Below are 17300 nucleotides of genomic sequence, written 5' to 3'. Positions count from 1 at the left end.
AGCACTTGATAAATCACCAAGTAAAACAACCAAGACTCACACTCCAGGGGAGGAGGGAAACACCCACCATAACAACCCCCCCCCCCCCCCCCCCCCCCCCCCTTTCTCTTCTTTCTTCCTTTGCTTAGATCTACCATCTAGACTCTCTACTGGCCTATCATGCGCACCGCCATCCCACCGGATCTGATGGAGTTTTTAAATCTATTTTCTTCAGAATCAGATCTGGCTTTTTCCATCAATTCTGTCCATCCATACTACCACTCACCGTGCTCAAGGCCACCCCTTCTTCTAGTTGCCAGCCTTCATGCATAATTCTGCTGGCCACTAAGATTGGGGTGGTTTTTACTATTTCTTTTTTATTTTGTGTTTTTTATTTTGCTTTTGAATAAGACAAATATGATGTTGCTCTAGCTGCAGCACATCTTGGATTTATTGTTTTCTTAAGTTTTGCTTAAGAGTAACGAAATGGTTTCTGGTAAGTCTTTTGTTTTCTTCTGGTTTTTTCTGAGAGTAAACTATTGACTGATGACAGACGAGTTATCAAGTTTATGGAAGAATTGTCATTAATGAAAGAGACAGTGACTAGAGACATCGGTTTATGCTACTGATTGTAATGATGGCATTTTTAAGGTATTGTTTTGTAATAGCCCTAGAGGCTATTGGGTATGTCATAGATAGTGTTGGGGCCGTAGAGTTTTCAACTTGTATCTTTGGCATTGTATAATGGAGCATTTTGATTCAAATTGATTTTATATCAATGAAGATACTCGTTTGTTATAACTAATAATAATAATAATAATAAATCTAAACTTAGCTTAATGAGGGTCAAATATTGCACATCGACTATTAGAATTTAGAATCAATTAATGTAATAATTTATGCTTTAGGTCATTAACCTTAAGCCAAAGAAATGGTTATGCATACATCTTGTATCTCAAGAATTACAGCTTCTTGTTGAATTCTTGTCTCCCTCTTTCATGGTTGAACTAAGGGAGAGTAAACAGAATCATCCGCCATAGTCGTTTCTTTCTCCTTGTCAATGGCCTTTGCCCATAAAAGCAGGTAAAGACCCAATATAACCAGAACTCCTCCTATGATGCTACACAACAAGGATTTAACAAAATGAATTTAATCAGAAAAGAAATTACACCTTAGTTTCTTCGTCAACTCAAAATTTTAGACATAATCACTCTTTTTTTTAAAAAAAAAAAAACTTGTTTGGAAGCATATGACCAATAAAGAAAATTGCATTGACTTTGATTATGGAATAAAATAAATAATTAAATTCACATATTTTTATTAATTCAAACTTTTGGAATAAGTCATAACTTGACATGGTATCCGAGCGGAGGTCATTTGTATTTAAGTAATCTTTCAAAATAAAGATTTTGAAAAGTGTCAAGAGTATGCTTGGTCAGAAAAATCGATTGGTGGTTGTGGTATAACATTTATAGCCAATTAATTCTCATTCAATAACAATAAAAACGGAATGGGAAGTTCAAAGAAAATGGTTCAAAGAACTCGAGTGCTTTCTTAAATAGAGAAGGAAAAAAAAGAAAAAATAAAAGAAAAAGTAGTCTAACAAATTCTATAGGAAAAACAAAAAATTGCATTTGTGTTAAAATCTTAGGAACAAAATATGAAAAACCCATTCTAGCCCTTATTATTTGAATATCGTTTTGGGTCATATATAGTGGAATACAGAATGTGCAGACATACCTGCCCAAATGTGCAGAATTCCCCAATAAGAATGTCTGTAGAAGAAATGAGAAAACGACAAGAAGTGGGTTAAATGCTGCTGTGAACACTGGGCCCTTCTTCTTAATGGACCATGTCATCACATAGAATGATAACCCTGTCACCACAACTCCCTGCATTTCACCGGACCCAAAACTGGTAGGTTAGTACATGAAAACTATATATATTTGTTAGGGTGATGTTTGAAAAGCTAAATCAATGGAGATTGTTTGTTAATGTTAATGTGTTTTGGGTTTAAAAAAGTATTTTGACGTGGTATAAAGGTAATTTTTTTTTTTTTTTTTTTTTTTTTTGTTTTGTAATGTTTAGTATTAGAATGGTTTGTTAATGTTTTCGTTTTGGAAAGAAAAAGTAAAAAAATTAAATAAAATAAAAATTTTAAAACACGAAGATTTTCTCTTTTTTAAAACATTGATTTAGTTGCTCACAACATCCTTTTGATCATTTTTTCTATTGGACAGAAATTTCTTATAAACTAGTTTGAAAGAGGTAGTTTCTAAAAGTAACATATATCGCTTAAGCTATTAATATGGTGAGTAAGATAAATCATTCAATCACATAGTAGTTAATATGTCATAGTGTTCTCAAATAAAGCACCCACTTTTCTTATTATCAATAAACTCAATTTAAAAGAGCTGTTAGGAAGTTGTAATTTAGATCTTCTATACATGAGTCATACTTACACCTAAATCACATGCAATGCATACATAAAAGAGAAAAAAACCAATTCAGCTAATCAATTATAATTAGCTCAACAAAATATTATGATTATTTAAATAAAAAAATTAAATAATATCAAATTCATAATTAGCTTTTAGGATACCAACCCTAACTTACTCCAAGTAATATGGTGACCAAGACAAGCCCTCCTTCCCACTCTAGCTTCCAAGATGACCATGATATAAAAAATATAGAGACTATGGCAGTTTGGATTGTGCCAAATAAGCTCATCATCGCCGTTAAGGACAGTTCCGCTGGGTAAAACTGAATGACATGTCCCTGCAAGAATTTCATTACCATGTTAACCACTAAAATAAAAAGGGGCGAAATGCATTTTTGACACCACTCACAATTTGATATGAACTCAACGAGAAATCAGTTGGTTAAGGTTATAGGGTTTGACCTGTTTAACTAAATGGTTTAGGTTAGAGTTTATCTTATACCCATACTACGACATGACTAATCTCGACATACGACATTTAAGGCTGACAATTTTTGACATGACCCGCAAACCCGACATGAAAACCGTAGATTAAGGTTGAAGAGTCTGACCCGTTTAATTATAGATTGAGTTAATATTGACCTATATAGTCTTTTATCCATATCTCATTACGTTCCAAACTCAACACGCGAATTGGCACCCCTAATTATAATATTAGGGTAGATCAACTAGGGAAAATCTTTTTCTTACCACTAAAATAATCCAAAAGCTTGTCGCAAGGATCCCAACAATGATCATGATGCTGCCGAGGACACCATCACTTGTTGCTTGAATGTTGAACAACATGGAGGTTAGTACAACTGGCCCCTTCCACAACACTAAAGCCAGAGCTCCGGCAGCCGAGAGGAGCAGACTCCATATCTTCGCCTGTCCATTGATGTTCCACCATCTGAGATTTTCTTGTCGGAATATGAGGGCCAATATAAGCACTATCGAGGGGACCAAGTTCAGGCCAACGCATTGATAGGTCGTCGATGTTACAAATTGCAGGGACATTGTCAATAACATCTGACAAAGAGTAATCCTACAAAACAATTAATGTATATATATAAGTTAATAATAATTCATCTGAGAAATATATTTTCCAATTTCTGCAAGAAGAAAAAGCTTTACACATAACTGCAAGAGTCCCAAAAGGAATGCATAGCATAGTATCTTCAAGGAGAGGGGAGGCCTCTTGTTCCTGCCACCAAGGACAACTCAATTCTTAAACATAAATCATAGTTTTCAAGGAAAATAAATAAATAAATAAATAAATTGAACATTGTCTAATTCCTCTTTTCTCTCTCATTTTCCTTTTTTTTTTTTTTTTGTTAAATGAATAAATTAAGGGGAAAGTCTACATAACCCCCTCAAACTACCACTCAATTGACAATGTCCTCCCCAAACTTTCAATTGTGACAATGTTTCCCCCCCCAATGACGAAATTACCCTTAAAAAAAAAAAAAAAAAAAAAAAAGAAAAAAAACTAACAAAAAAACAAATCTCCAAACGATGGACAATTTTTTTTTAAAAAAAAAAAATTGAAAATTTTCGTTTTTTTTTTTCAAAAATTTTTGTTTTATAATTTTATTTAAATAAAGATTTACGTTTAAAAAAATAAAATTTTCATTTAATAAAATGAAATTTTTTAAAAAAAAACTAAATAAAAAAATAGTTTTTTTTTAAAATAAAAATTTCCGTTTTAAAAAAAAAATTAAAAATTTTTGTTTTAAAATTTTTTTAAAAAATATTATCTTTAAATTAAAAATTTTCGTTTTTTAAAAAAATCAATTTTTTTTTTTTTTTGAATTTATAGGAGTATTTTTGTCTTATTGAGAAATCTATAGGGGTATTTTTGTCTTATTGCTAATCTTTGGGGGACATTGTCAATTAGGTGGTAGTTTGAGGGGGGTATGTGGACTTTACCCATAAATAAAATTTCTATTAACAACAAACACACAAACCAATTAATTTTTAAATGAGATAATTACAAGCATGATCCAACAAATAGTATTAGAGCCAAATCATGCGTTCGAGTCACGGGAGCATCACGTTGAGGTGCAACAGTGCCTCTCTGCTCATGTGGATGACTTTAGAATATGTTTTATGAGGTTCGATTTTGAAAGCCATAAAAGGATATTACTTTTTTCACTGAAATTGATTGATTTTCAAATGAGATGATCAGAAAATATTTGTGCAGAAGCACTACAGAAACTCAAAACCACTAAACAAGGCCCCCCCCCCCAACAATCTGTAGAACAAATTTCTGCAGAAACTCAACAAACAAGAAAACAAGGCCATTTTTCAGCTACAAACAATCTGCAACAAGGACTGCAGAAGCTAACAGAATGCTACTAATTCAGCACTTCCAATTTGATATTCCAGTTTCTACAAATTGCTTCATTTTCAAGAGTCCTCTTAAACTGTCCTTTCCCCAGAATTCTAGTTCAAATTTCCCTAGAAATTCTCTCCATCATCTGGTCCTCTGTTTTTGGATGGCTCCCATACTGGGTTCCACCAAATATTATAGATTGAAGCACTGAAAGCCAATTTACAAATATCAGCGGGCCATTAGAGATTTTCTCTTCCATTCTTGCTTCCCCAGACTCACAACAGCATCCCAATCTAAGGGAGGATCACACACATTACATCTTCTCATCCCCTCCATCCAAATTCTGACACAAAAGCCACATTTGAAAACACACAATGCACTTCACCCTTATAAGTTTATAACCCCATTTTAGTAATCTGTCCCCGATTGGAAGGCTATTATGCACAGCTAACCACACTCCAAAGCAAGAGAAAAGACTTCCCACCGATCAACTACTGGTTTTCTTGATCTAAGCTACTCCCAAGTATCAGCACTAGAGAATTTTCCCTTCTTTGAAAATTCTCCCTCCCTTTTCCTCCCAAACTGGGAAGAAAGGAAATGGTGGATAGAGGGGAAAAGAATCCCAATTCAGATATCTCCACTTCCACCCATCCAAACACAAGAAAAGCTGTCAATATCGGCTTCATGATAATAATCTGAAGGAAACAATCAAGACCAAAGTTACCAAGAGAGTTGGACACAACCTCTGCAAGCCTTAGATTCTAATACATTTTCTTACTTTTCTTTTCCTTTTTTGGTCTAAAAAAGTCCTATAGAAATCTGATTGACATTAAAAGTCAGGATTTGGTTTACATGCAATTATTTTAATAATAGAATGTATGCTGAAGTGTAAGTAACGGTTAAAATTGAATCTCAAAGTTGACTTACTTTAAGAAGCTTTTAATAGGAGAAAGAAAATAAATAAAGATTTTGAGAGATTTAATTTTGACTGTTGCTTAAACTACAACATAGATCCTCCAAGTCATTCGAGGTGAACTTATATCTATAGATAGCTCAAATTCATGCACTCATACGAGGGAAAATATATTCTTTTTTTCCTTTTTTCTTTTTCTCCTTTTTGCTAGCAGTGGTTGGATGAACATACTACTCTGTTTCATCCCACAGAGTAGTTTCACCACTAAATTATTAACAGTACTAAACGACAAGCTATATATACATAGGTAAAGATGAAAGCACTCACTTCTCAAGGAAGAAAGCGAGAAACGACAAGACAATGGTGGCGATGACATGCTCGTACACAACAATGACAAGAGCACTAATGCCGGTGGAGGTAACTGATTCTACCAAAATCATGAAAACTGCAAGGCAGAGTTCGTTCAACGTCAGGAACAAATATGGCGAGCTTTCCTCCAACACCGACAACAACCTGGTCATGTCCACTTCCTGCTCTCTAACATTAAGCTTTTCTTCTTCTTCTTCTTCTTCTTACTCCTTTTGTTTCACCATTCACTCAACAGATGGGCTGATGTTGAGATGGTAATATATATATATATATATATATATATATATATATATATATATATATATATATATATAGAGGATATGATTTGGAGGCCTCATTGAATGTTCGGTTGACCACCAGAACTTACAGCTACCCCACCGCACGTGTTGGGGGTTCGGTACAACGTAGAACAAGCATTAAAATATCAAAATCCATCTCCACAACATAATGACATCAAAGTTTTTGAGTATTGGATGCCTGACCGATATACATAGGGGAGTCGTAAACTATGTCGTTTTGGTTTTCTTTTTTTTTTTTTTTTAATTTTTAATTTTTTTTTTTTTAAATTTTCTTTTAAGAAACAGTTAGAAGGGTTATTATGATTATTAACTGCTAACTACCGGTTTACCGTCTAGGTAATTAGTGGAGGTAATTAGTAAATTTTACTAACTGTTTAAGAGGTTATGGTTAGCGGTTCTTAGTCAATAATCATTAACCGTAACCGTCTTTTTACCCCTAAATATTTAATCGTTGCACTTGAATGTCTATCCTAGTCCGATGGCACTAAAGTATTGAGCGTGGTGTGACGGGTGTTTTTTACCATTGTGAGAAGGACATGAGCCCATTTCTGAGCATCCCAATCTACAGATTTATTGAGCAGCTTTGAACATTCCTAACTAAAGATTTAGTGAATTACTAAGGTGAGGTTCGCTTGTAATGTATGGAGGGTAAGATTGTCTCCTTTTTTGAGAAGGATGAAAGGGTAAACAATGATTCCTGGATTAAGCAAAGTGTTTTGGAACATTATATTCATTTTTGGAAAAATTTACTTAACCTCTTCAACTTCCACACGTTTTGAAATTATTTTTCTTAGGGTATTGAAATTTTAATTTTTTGCAATGTCTCTTCTCCGTTCAGTTTTTTCATTAAATTTTGTCAAAATTCTCCAAATACCCCTATTTTTATTATAAAAAATAAAATAAAAATTTCTAAAGATACATGCATTGGTTACGATTTAACGAAAATTTCAAAAAATACATATGTCTCAATCTTTGCAATATTTTTTTTTATCATTTTTAATTAAAACAGGGGTATTTTGGGAATTTTAAATTGATTTAATAGAAAACCCTAACGGATTGAGACATTGAAAAAAATTAAAAGTTCAATACCTTAAATTGAGAGTTTTTGTACTTTGAGAGAATAATTTCAAAATGCATGAAAGTATGAGGGGAGCTTTGTTTCTCTTTATCTTTTCTTTCAATCGCTTCCGCATTTTTTTTTTCTTTTTTTGTGTTAATCTAGCTTTTGTGAAATATGTCTATTGTATCTTGCCTGCAAAAGATAAATACATTTCACAAGAGGAAATTAAGTTTTTTTTAAAAAAAATTTAAAATTTTTTAAGTAAGAGGAAGTAAGTTGATAACTAGAAATCAACCTCAAAAATCATGATAATACAATACTGTCCATCCCTTGACATCAAAAATTTATCTACCACAATTTCTCAGCCAATTTTTAAATAGAAAAATCATAACAAAATCTAAATTTAGCATGTTTAGGGTAAAATATCATGCATTGACTATTAGAATTTAGAGTCAAATAATTGAATAATTTCTGCTTTTGGCCATTTAACCAAATCATTTGAGCCAAAGAAATGTGTATGCATAGATCTTGTATCTCAAGAATTTCAGCTTCTTGTTGAACTCTCACCTTCCTCTTTCATGCTTGAACCAAGGGAGAATAAACAGAATTGTTCGCCACAGTCCTTTCCTTCTCCATGTCATTGGCTTTTGCCCATAGAATTAGGTAAAGGCCCAATATAACCAAAACTCCTCCTATGATGCTACACAATATTATAAGGAATAAGCAAAATAAATTTAAACTTAATTGACTCTCTACACCTTAGTTTCTTAGTCAACTCTAATGTGCAGATAGATCAATTATATTCTTTACAACAAAATAAATAAATAAAAAGTGGAAGAACTAGAAGCATGTAACCACTAACGTAAATTTGCAGTAATTGTTAAAATATTAATTAAATGATTAAATTTACTATTTTTTTTATTAGCTAAAGCTTTTGAGACAAGTGATAGTTTAACAAGTTACCACAACAAAAGCCTTGAGTTTTAACATTGACTCTACAATTTATCCACCATTTATTTTAAAATATTTCATATGTTTATGGTTCTATACCTAAGATTGAGTATTAAAGTATTAATTAAATAATGAAATTTAACTATATCTATCAATTTAAACTTTTGAAATAAGTCGTATTCCACATGATATCAAAGCAGAGATTATTTGTATTTAAATATTCTTTCAAAAGGAGATTTTGTAAAGTGTTAAGAGTATGTTTTTCTAAGCAAACGAGCGTATTGCTTGATGAGCTCAACTAGGCAGTGAGCTTGTTGAAAGGCAAGAACTTCAAGACTAGAGTGAGTAGACTTGCTTGGGCTGCTACTATTTACTGTATTTGGTTAGATAGAAACTCATAATTCATAATGTAACATTAAAAGTGAATTTGGTACCTTGAAATCTACAATTAATGATAGATGTAAAATTCAGATTGGCTAGCTACAAGGTAGAGTACCAAATTGCATATCAAATCTCATTCTAGCACTCTAAAGTGTCAATCTTCCCCCAACAAAATGATATCAGTGATTCATAGTTATCATTGTGCAATTGGCAAGAATGTTAAAAAAAAAATTGATTGCTTGAAAGATGTGAAAGCAAAAAATAGTCTAAAAACTCTAAAGTAAAAACAAAAATTGAACTTGTGCTTGTGCTGTGGCTCAAAATATGAAAAACCCATTGTAGCCCTTATTCTTGCAATAGCATTTTGGGCCATATATAGAGGAAGAAAATTAAAAAATAAAATTAGAAATGCACATATTAATATAGACATACCTGCCCAAATATGCAGAATTTCCTAGTAAAAATGTCTGTAGAAGAAATGAGAAAACGATAAGAAGTGGGTTAAATGCCGTTGCGAACACGGGCCCCCTCTTCTTAATTAACCACGTCATCCCATAATATGATAACCCTGTCACCACAACTCCCTACAATTCACCAAACCCAAAAGTACATAAAATATATATATATACTTGTTAGGATGATGTTTGAAAAAGCAAACCATGCATTACAAAAAAATAAAAAATAAAAAAATTCCCACTTGTCTTTTTGTCATTTTCTTCCTCAATCAAAAACTAAATTAATCGAGCTAGAGAAAAACTAAAGCATTGTTTGTGCATGTGTTTTGGATTTTTTTTTTTTTTTTCTTGAAAAGTGTTTTAATATAATATAAATGTGAACATTAATTTTGTATTTTCAAGAGTGTTTGTATTTGATTTGTTTGCTAATATTTCTTAGAAGAAAAAATAAAAGACAGGAAAGAAAAATTTTAAAACACAAAGAATATTTTCTTTTTATTCCGGAAAACAATAAGAAGATTAAAAATTTGTTGTAGTTGCTCCCAACGCACACATTTTGATCATTTTCTCTATTCCCCATATGGCTATTTAGTGGGCAGGTAAGAGATGGCGTGCTCTCTTTTTCTTTCTCTCTCTCTTTCTCATGTGGTAAAGAAAAAAATTGTGAACTAAGTCTGAAATAATGTGTTAATTATAGATTTAGGGAAGATACCTAAAAGACGTAAATTACTAAACCTACACATAGATGATCAATTCCATAAATTACTTTAAGGAGATATCAGATTCCTTGTTGAGATTATGAATCCCATATTAAGAACAATTGTTCCAACAATCCTGATCAATGTCCATCACCCAAAAATATTGAGGTATTAACCATGCAAGATCTTTCATTCAAATGCACTAATATAGAATTAACTAAAAGTTTCCATTACAATGATTAAGATAAATCATTCTATCACATAATTGTTAATATGTCATAGTGTTTTCAAATAAAGCACCCACTTTTATTATTATCAATAAACTTGATTTAAAAATCTTATTAAAATGATTGAATGTGAGCTACATGAATAACTTAGAAAATAGGAGCAAACAGGCACAAAATAGATTGAGAACTGAAACTAGGGTTTTGGTTAAGCAAGAGATCGGTCGATCTAGCTAGGGTTCTTGGTCACCCAAAAGTGCATAGTGTGCATGTGGGGAGCTAGGACACATGTAAAAAACATAGAGCCGAAGTTTTATGCCATGTGGCATAGCAACTGTCTGATGGATAAGTTTAACTCCAGCAAACAATAGCCACATGTTAGTGAACAACAACACTTGGTGAAAAATGATTTGCCCAACACGTTTACTGGCTCAGTTGACTAAGCTCAGCATCTCGATCAACCGAGATTCTATTGCCTACTTTTATATATAGTCTTGTTTCCATTCGATTTTTGAAACACCAATTTTCATATATCTCTCTCTCCCATTTCATTTGATGTGTTTCTAAGAGGGTGCATAAGAGCTTTTGAGGGTTGAAGTGCTATAAATTGGCTGCTCGATCTAGAAGTTTGAAATGTTCAAAAGTAGAGTTTTCTAGGTATAATTTCTAAAACTCTAACTTTTGATTATTTAGCTAGTTAGAGTTTTAAATCTGATGTTATAATGCTGTGTTTATTCTCGAGTTTCAAAATGCGCAATAGTTAGATATGTTAGGACTGCGTAGTAATGCCTGTATAAATTTAATTTATATGTGACCATACTAAAATTGCTCTAATGTTGTTACGAGTTAATATGTTTATATTATAAAAATACTGCACGAATTATAAATAAACATGAATGTGGTCATGTTATATTAGGAAGTTTCATAACAGAAAGTTTTGAAGTTATTTTTATAAAGTCACGTAAACATGGTTATGCATGCGATCAGTTTACGCACGTAAACACATTGTTATGTTGTCCAAGTATTTTTATAATAAAAAAGAAGCATGTAAATTATGTTCTTATAAAACCCTAGTTTGTCTAAGGTTTAAAAAAATAGACATTTTTCAACTATTGCAATCGGTAGTTCTGTTGTATATAAGTTATATAGAATGACTACGGAAATGTTAAACATAAGAAGTGGTTGAAGGTTCAGATTTCAGGACAGTTTGAAAAATTGTTGTTGTTGTATGGGTATCTCAGTCGACCAAGCTCAATACTTTGATCGGCCGAACTGATCATAGAAACATTAGGCTTTCTCGGAAGATACCTCGGTAGACCAAGCTTTTGCATAAAGCTTAGAAGTGTTTGAGTGACCCTCAACTGATCTTCAGTTGATCCCTGATCGATCGATATCTATCACGATAAAGGTATTAGGGTTTCTTGAGGCATCAAAGGACCCTAGGGTTTGACTAAGGTTTAGGGTTTCGAAATAGAGATTTGAGTTTAATCAATAGATACATTATTAAAAAAAAAAAAATGCATAGAAAATATAGAGGTTGTTTACCAAGAGTTGTTTTAACAGATTAAGCCAAAGTTGTAAGCATAAACTTACTAGCACTGCATTATTTTACGAAAGCATGTTATATATAATCTTGTGGGAAATGCTAGGTGTTCTTCTAGTATTCTCTTGGTGTCCTCTCAATTGTGATGTGGCTTTTAAAATCATCAATAGATTAAAAGTCAATAATAATAATCTCAAATTCAACGATAATTTTAAAAATCACATTATAGTTGGGAGGACACCAAGAGAAAACTAGAAGAACACCTAACATTTCCCTAATTTTGTTGAGCTTTATTATTTTATTATGAATATAAATGTTATTTGAAATATTTCATATGTGTTTTAAAAGAAAATATGGTTTTCAAAAAAAATGTTTATGAAAAGGATGAATTTTGAAAGGAAAACAAGTTTTACGAAAAGCTACAATATTGCATGTGAAAAGAATGATAATGTATGTGAAGAATGCATGTAAAAGTCAAACAATTATGGGGATTATAAGCCTAACACCCTAATGTAAGGAAGGGGAAAATAAAGTTGCTTAACAACTCAAAGCTATAAGATAGATAAATTGTAGCAACCTAGCAGTTGAGTGGGGAGAATACACTTAACAAACTAAGTTTGTTAAGTGGGAGTATGGATACTCTTGTTAATAAGAAACGGAAAAGTATGTGAAAGTATGAATATGTAAAAGATATTGTATGAAAAAGTTAACGTAGATGATATGTATAGTTATGTTTTAACCGTTGTTTCCATTGTCATATTATGAATTTGTTTTTATGATCAATATTATGAGATTGGTAGTTATATTTATATAATTAAGAAGATGGAAAAAGAAATATGATTATATATACAAACTTCTCTATTCAAGTGGTTATTTTTAACAACTATGACATTTTGGTGGCAAACTCTATTTGGAATACTATTAGCTGTTATTATTAGCTAATAGTGGTTATCACTGTACTATTAGCTGTTATTATAAACATTGGTTAGAAGTGTTCTTAAAATGGGTGCTCATATTATAAAATGGTTAGTATACTTAAACTTGCTAACCCATAGACTCACACATTCACATGTAAATTTTCATATTTTCAAGACTCGTTGACTTACAATAGTCAGTTTTGTAGTGTTTTGATGTGCCGCTTGTGGCACCTTTTAAGAAACAATATTAATCTTTAGATACGTATATTATGTCTGTAATAGCAATATGAATATTTATATAAGTTGAAGTTATTTAGAAGCTTTGGTATGTTTCATTTGAGATGAGTTTATGATGTCAACAAAAAATAAAGAAAAAATTTGTTCATAATTATTCTCGCTACAAGAGTACTTCTGATATCGATGATGGTGTATGTAGTAGTGTTAGATAAAAAATTCTGACATTTAATTTTTACTTTCGACATGTTTATAAGTCGGAGTGTTACATTTCATACATGAGTCACACTTAATATACCTAAATCACATGCATTGATTACAGTTTACCAACTTCAATTCATCTCATGAATTATAATTAGCTCAACAAAATATTGTGATTATTTAAATAAAAACATATTAAATAATGTAAAATTCATAATTAGATTTAAGATACCAACCCTAACATGTATGTATAGATATTTGGCTTACTCCAAGTAATATGGTGAACAAGACAAGCCCCCCTTCCCACTTTAGTTTCCAAGATGACCATGATATCACAAATGCAGAGACTATGGCAGTTTGGATTGTGCCAAATAAGCTCATCATCGCTGTTAGGGACAATTCTGCTGGGTAAAACTGATTGACACGCCCCTGCAAAACTTACATGATTATGTTTGGCTCAAGATAAAAATGGGCCAGGCACATATGCTCTACTTTTTTTATATAACTTGAGCCAAATTTGTACTAATTGTTAAATCATCATTTGTCCTAAAAGTTTAAGCTAATATGAATAGTTGAATTTAATTATTAAAACTCAAGTTTGGTCTCTATTAAGGTGCAATAGTAGTGTCACTCTACTTATGTGGACGATTTGTAAAACATGCATTGAAGGGTGTGAATTTTCAAATGCCATAAAAAGACTAACTTACTTCACTAGACATTAATTGATTTTCATATGGGTCAAAGGTTTGATCTAACAAATAATATCATATCTAAGGTCATGGGTTCAAGTCGTGGGATTGTCATGTTAAGAAAGGAATTGTTTAGGTACAACAATGCTATTTTACTCACGTGTACGGCTCTTAGAGCGTGCATTGTGATGTAATGCCTTAAAAAGGCTTTGACTTTTCTCACTAGACAATAGTTTCAAACTTTTCTCATGAAATAAAGTTCGAATTCAAGACATTTTTTCTAATACCACATTAAATTACCACTTATTTCAAAAACCTAAGCTAATGCTTGAAAGAAATGAATTTAATCATTTAATTTATATGATAATAAAAATAATAAGGGGAAACTTCACTTACCCCCTAAACTTTCACGGTTTTTGCAGACACTCCCCAATTGTTTAAAAACTCTCACTTTGATTATCAAATTTTTATTTTCTTTCACTTTACTCCTTTCGTTAAGATTTTGTAGTTAAATCAAACCGTCAAATAAGCAAAAGTCCTTTATATCCCTAAATTTTTTTAAAATTTCAAATTTACCCTTATTTATAAATAAAAAATTATTATTACAATTATTATATTAAAAAAATAATAAAAAATGATAAAAAAGTGACCCACCGGGGGTCACTTGTGTCCCAACGGGGGTCACAAGACCCACCAGGGGTCACTTGTGACCCGCCGGTGGGTCACTTTTGACCCAACAGTGGGTGACAAGTGACCCCTGGTGAGTCACACACCGTCACTATTTATTTATTTATTTTTAATATCTAATAATAATAATAATATGACCTGTGGATCACAATACGGGTGGATTAGATCCACCGGTAAACCCACCAGTCAAGATTAAATAATAATAATAACAATAATAATAAAAAATAAGAGTAAGATTGGAATTTCACACTCCTCAGTTAGGATTTCACAGAAAATCCTAACGGAAAGGGAAAAGTAAAAGGAAACGAAAGTTTGATACATCAAAGTGAGAGTTTTTGAACAATGGAGGTGTCTGCAAAAAGCGCAAAAGTTTGAGGGGGGTAAGTGAAGTTTCCCAAATAATAATAATAATAATAATAATGTTAGGCTACATGATCAACAATGCAGATATGAGATATCTATTTCTTACCACTAAAATATTCCAAAAGCTTGTCGCAAGCACCGCAACAACGATCATGACGCTGCCAAGGACGCTATCACTTGTCCCTTTAACGTTAAACAACATAGAGGTTAGCAAAACTGGCCCCTTCAACAAAACTAAAGCCAACGCTCCGGCAGCCGAGAGGAGTAGACCCCATATCTTCGCCTGTCCGTTGATGTTCCACCATCTGAGATTTTCTTGTCCGAAGATGAGGGCCATTATAAATACTATAGAGGGTACCAAGTTCAGTCCAACGCTTTGATAGGTCGATGCTAAATATTGCAGGGACGTTATCAATAGCATCTGACAAAGAGTTATCCTACAAAACAATGCATATTATATATATAAAATAATATTTAAACAAATTGCTTACGAGTCACAGCCATGTGTCACGAAATTAATCATATTTCCGGGGTGGAGCTAGAACTTAATTATAGTTTGTGGGTGAAACTACTTAAAATATATATATATATATATATATATATATATATATATATATATATATATTTGGTGGATGAATTTTCAAAGGTCAATTATATATATATATATATATATATATATATATATATATATATATATGTTTTTTTAAAAAAATATTAATTTTTTTGGGACGACGTTGGTTCCACCCTTGCAAATTTCCTAGAATCAATGAAATACAAAAAAAAATAAATAAAAAAGAAGGTAAATACAAACAATCACAAAACATATAGATTTACGTGGTTAACCATTAAACGCACAGAGATATATATAGTCACATGAAACCCTACTACAAAAGCGACTAAGGTCAAAACACCAAAAAAGGGCCAAATTAAAATATTTTCTTATCTTTTTGCTTGTTAAGTCGAATTATTTAAATCTTGGTGTCATGAATGAATGTTTTTTGCTTTCTTTTTATTTTTCACATTTCATTGGTCTTTGAGAAATAGGATAAATTTCCTAACACCCCGAACTAGTTTAAATATCTGAGAAATAAATTTTTCAATTTGTACAAGAAGAAAAAGGTTTGCACTTAACTGCAAGAGTCCCAAAAGGAATGCATAGCATAGTATCTTCAAGGACAGCGGAGGCCTCTTGTTCCTGCCACCAAAGACAACTCAATCCTTAAACATAAATCATAGTTTTCGAGAAGAAATTTTTTTAAAAAAAGATACAAATATTCTCTAATATATATATATATATATGGGTGAAGATGAAAGCACTTACTTCTCGAGGAAGAAAGCGAGAAGGGACAAGAGAATGGTGGCAATGACATGCTCGTAGACAACAATAACAAGAGCACTGATGCCAGTGGAGATAACTGATTCTACCAAAATCATGAAAATTGCGAGGCAGAGTTCGTTTAATGTCAGGAACAGGTATGGCGTGCATTCCTCTGACACCGACAACAACCTCGTCATGTCCATTTCCTGCTATCCAACAAGCTTTTCTTCTTATTTTCTTAAACCTTTTGTTTCACCATTCATGATGAACAGAGATCATGGGCTGCATTTTTGAAGAGGGGTAAGGAAAGTTGAGATGGTCACTTCAAGACTTGAATGCCTCCTTAAATGTTTGGTTGACTGCAGTTGTTGAGTGCAACATAGGACAGGTATTAAAATCAAGGACACAATTTTCCTCACAAATTTTGAGGGAAAATTTTCTCCAACCTATTCTAATAAGTGATAAGTGTCGTTCAACATTTTTGAGTTTTTAAAAAATTAATGTTTGAGTTTCTATTTAGTAAAATAACAATAAATGACTGTTAAAATATTAAAAAAAAACATGTGAGAGTTGGCCTTTGTCACTTATTAGAGTAAGTTGAAGGAAATTTACTCCAAACCGGTTTGATGGAAATTTCTATCCTAAAATCAATAAATCTCCACATAATGGCATGAAGGTTTGATTATTGCATGACTAACCAATTGACAATGTCCACAAAAAAAAAAAAAAGACTTTCAATTGAGGTAATGTCCTCTTCAAATTACCAAAAATTGTCAATGTTCTCTCAATAACGAAAATAAAGTTATAAAAATATAAATTAAAAAGTAAAACTAATAATAATAAAAACCAATGTGTAGAAATTTTAAAAAAAAAATTAAATTTTGTTTGTTTTCGAATTTATTGGAATATTTTTATCTTATAAAAAAAAATGGTCATTTTTGTCCTTTTTTCTGGCATTGGGGCCCGGGGACACTGTCCCAATTAAAAGTTTGGAGAGAACACAGTTAATAAGGTAGTAGTTTGAGAAAAGTACGTGGACTTTTTCCTAGTTTTTGAGATCTCAATTATAATTTTCAATTTAAATATTTCAGATTTGATCACTTGGGAATTACTATTTTTATCATATTTTTAAGTAGTAATAAATAGTAAAATGATTAATATAAGAAATATTGAGTTAATAAATGTGATAAATGTTAAGATGACAA

The 17300-nt window shown here is 31.8% G+C and overlaps 2 protein-coding genes across 2 annotated transcripts; both read right to left on the bottom strand.

Annotated features, from left to right (window-relative positions):
* Positions 1–904: 904 nt before the first annotated feature.
* Positions 905–6227, bottom strand: LOC148583658 (WAT1-related protein At5g64700-like). Its single transcript, XM_088510679.1, has 6 exons — positions 6034–6227; positions 3600–3662; positions 3170–3503; positions 2596–2757; positions 1720–1871; positions 905–1099 (listed from the first exon to the last, which is right to left on the bottom strand). Exons 1-6 carry the CDS (start codon positions 6225–6227, stop codon positions 976–978), a joined length of 1029 nt encoding a protein of 342 aa, XP_088366805.1. The 3' UTR covers positions 905–975.
* Positions 6228–8010: 1783 nt separating this feature from the next.
* Positions 8011–16298, bottom strand: LOC132189033 (WAT1-related protein At5g64700-like). Its single transcript, XM_088510705.1, has 6 exons — positions 16099–16298; positions 15910–15972; positions 14884–15214; positions 13306–13467; positions 9199–9350; positions 8011–8134 (listed from the first exon to the last, which is right to left on the bottom strand). Exons 1-6 carry the CDS (start codon positions 16296–16298, stop codon positions 8011–8013), a joined length of 1032 nt encoding a protein of 343 aa, XP_088366831.1.
* Positions 16299–17300: the final 1002 nt, after the last annotated feature.

Source organism: Corylus avellana, chromosome 9, assembly GCF_965113065.1.
Source record: "Corylus avellana chromosome 9, dhCorAvel1.hap1.2, whole genome shotgun sequence".
NCBI lineage: Eukaryota > Viridiplantae > Streptophyta > Magnoliopsida > Fagales > Betulaceae > Corylus > Corylus avellana.
Note: the sequence above shows the minus strand (reverse complement) of the source record. Positions and strands in the feature narration are given on the sequence as shown.

Excerpts from the sequence above, each read along its gene's own strand:
- LOC132189033 (XM_088510705.1), bottom strand. The coding sequence starts at position 16,298 with ATGGACATGACGAGGTTGTTGTCGGTGTCAGAGGAATGCACGCCATAC. Across the intron at positions 15,973-16,098 it reads CTCGCTTTCTTCCTCGAGAA|GAACAAGAGGCCTCCGCTGT; the intron begins GTAAGTGCTTTC and ends CTTTGGTGGCAG. Across the intron at positions 15,215-15,909 it reads TTCCTTTTGGGACTCTTGCA|GATAACTCTTTGTCAGATGC; the intron begins GTTAAGTGCAAA and ends ATTGTTTTGTAG.
- LOC148583658 (XM_088510679.1), bottom strand. The coding sequence starts at position 6,227 with ATGACCAGGTTGTTGTCGGTGTTGGAGGAAAGCTCGCCATATTTGTTC. Across the intron at positions 3,504-3,599 it reads TTCCTTTTGGGACTCTTGCA|GATTACTCTTTGTCAGATGT; the intron begins GTTATGTGTAAA and ends ATTGTTTTGTAG. Across the intron at positions 1,100-1,719 it reads AATTCTGCACATTTGGGCAG|CATCATAGGAGGAGTTCTGG; the intron begins GTATGTCTGCAC and ends CTTGTTGTGTAG.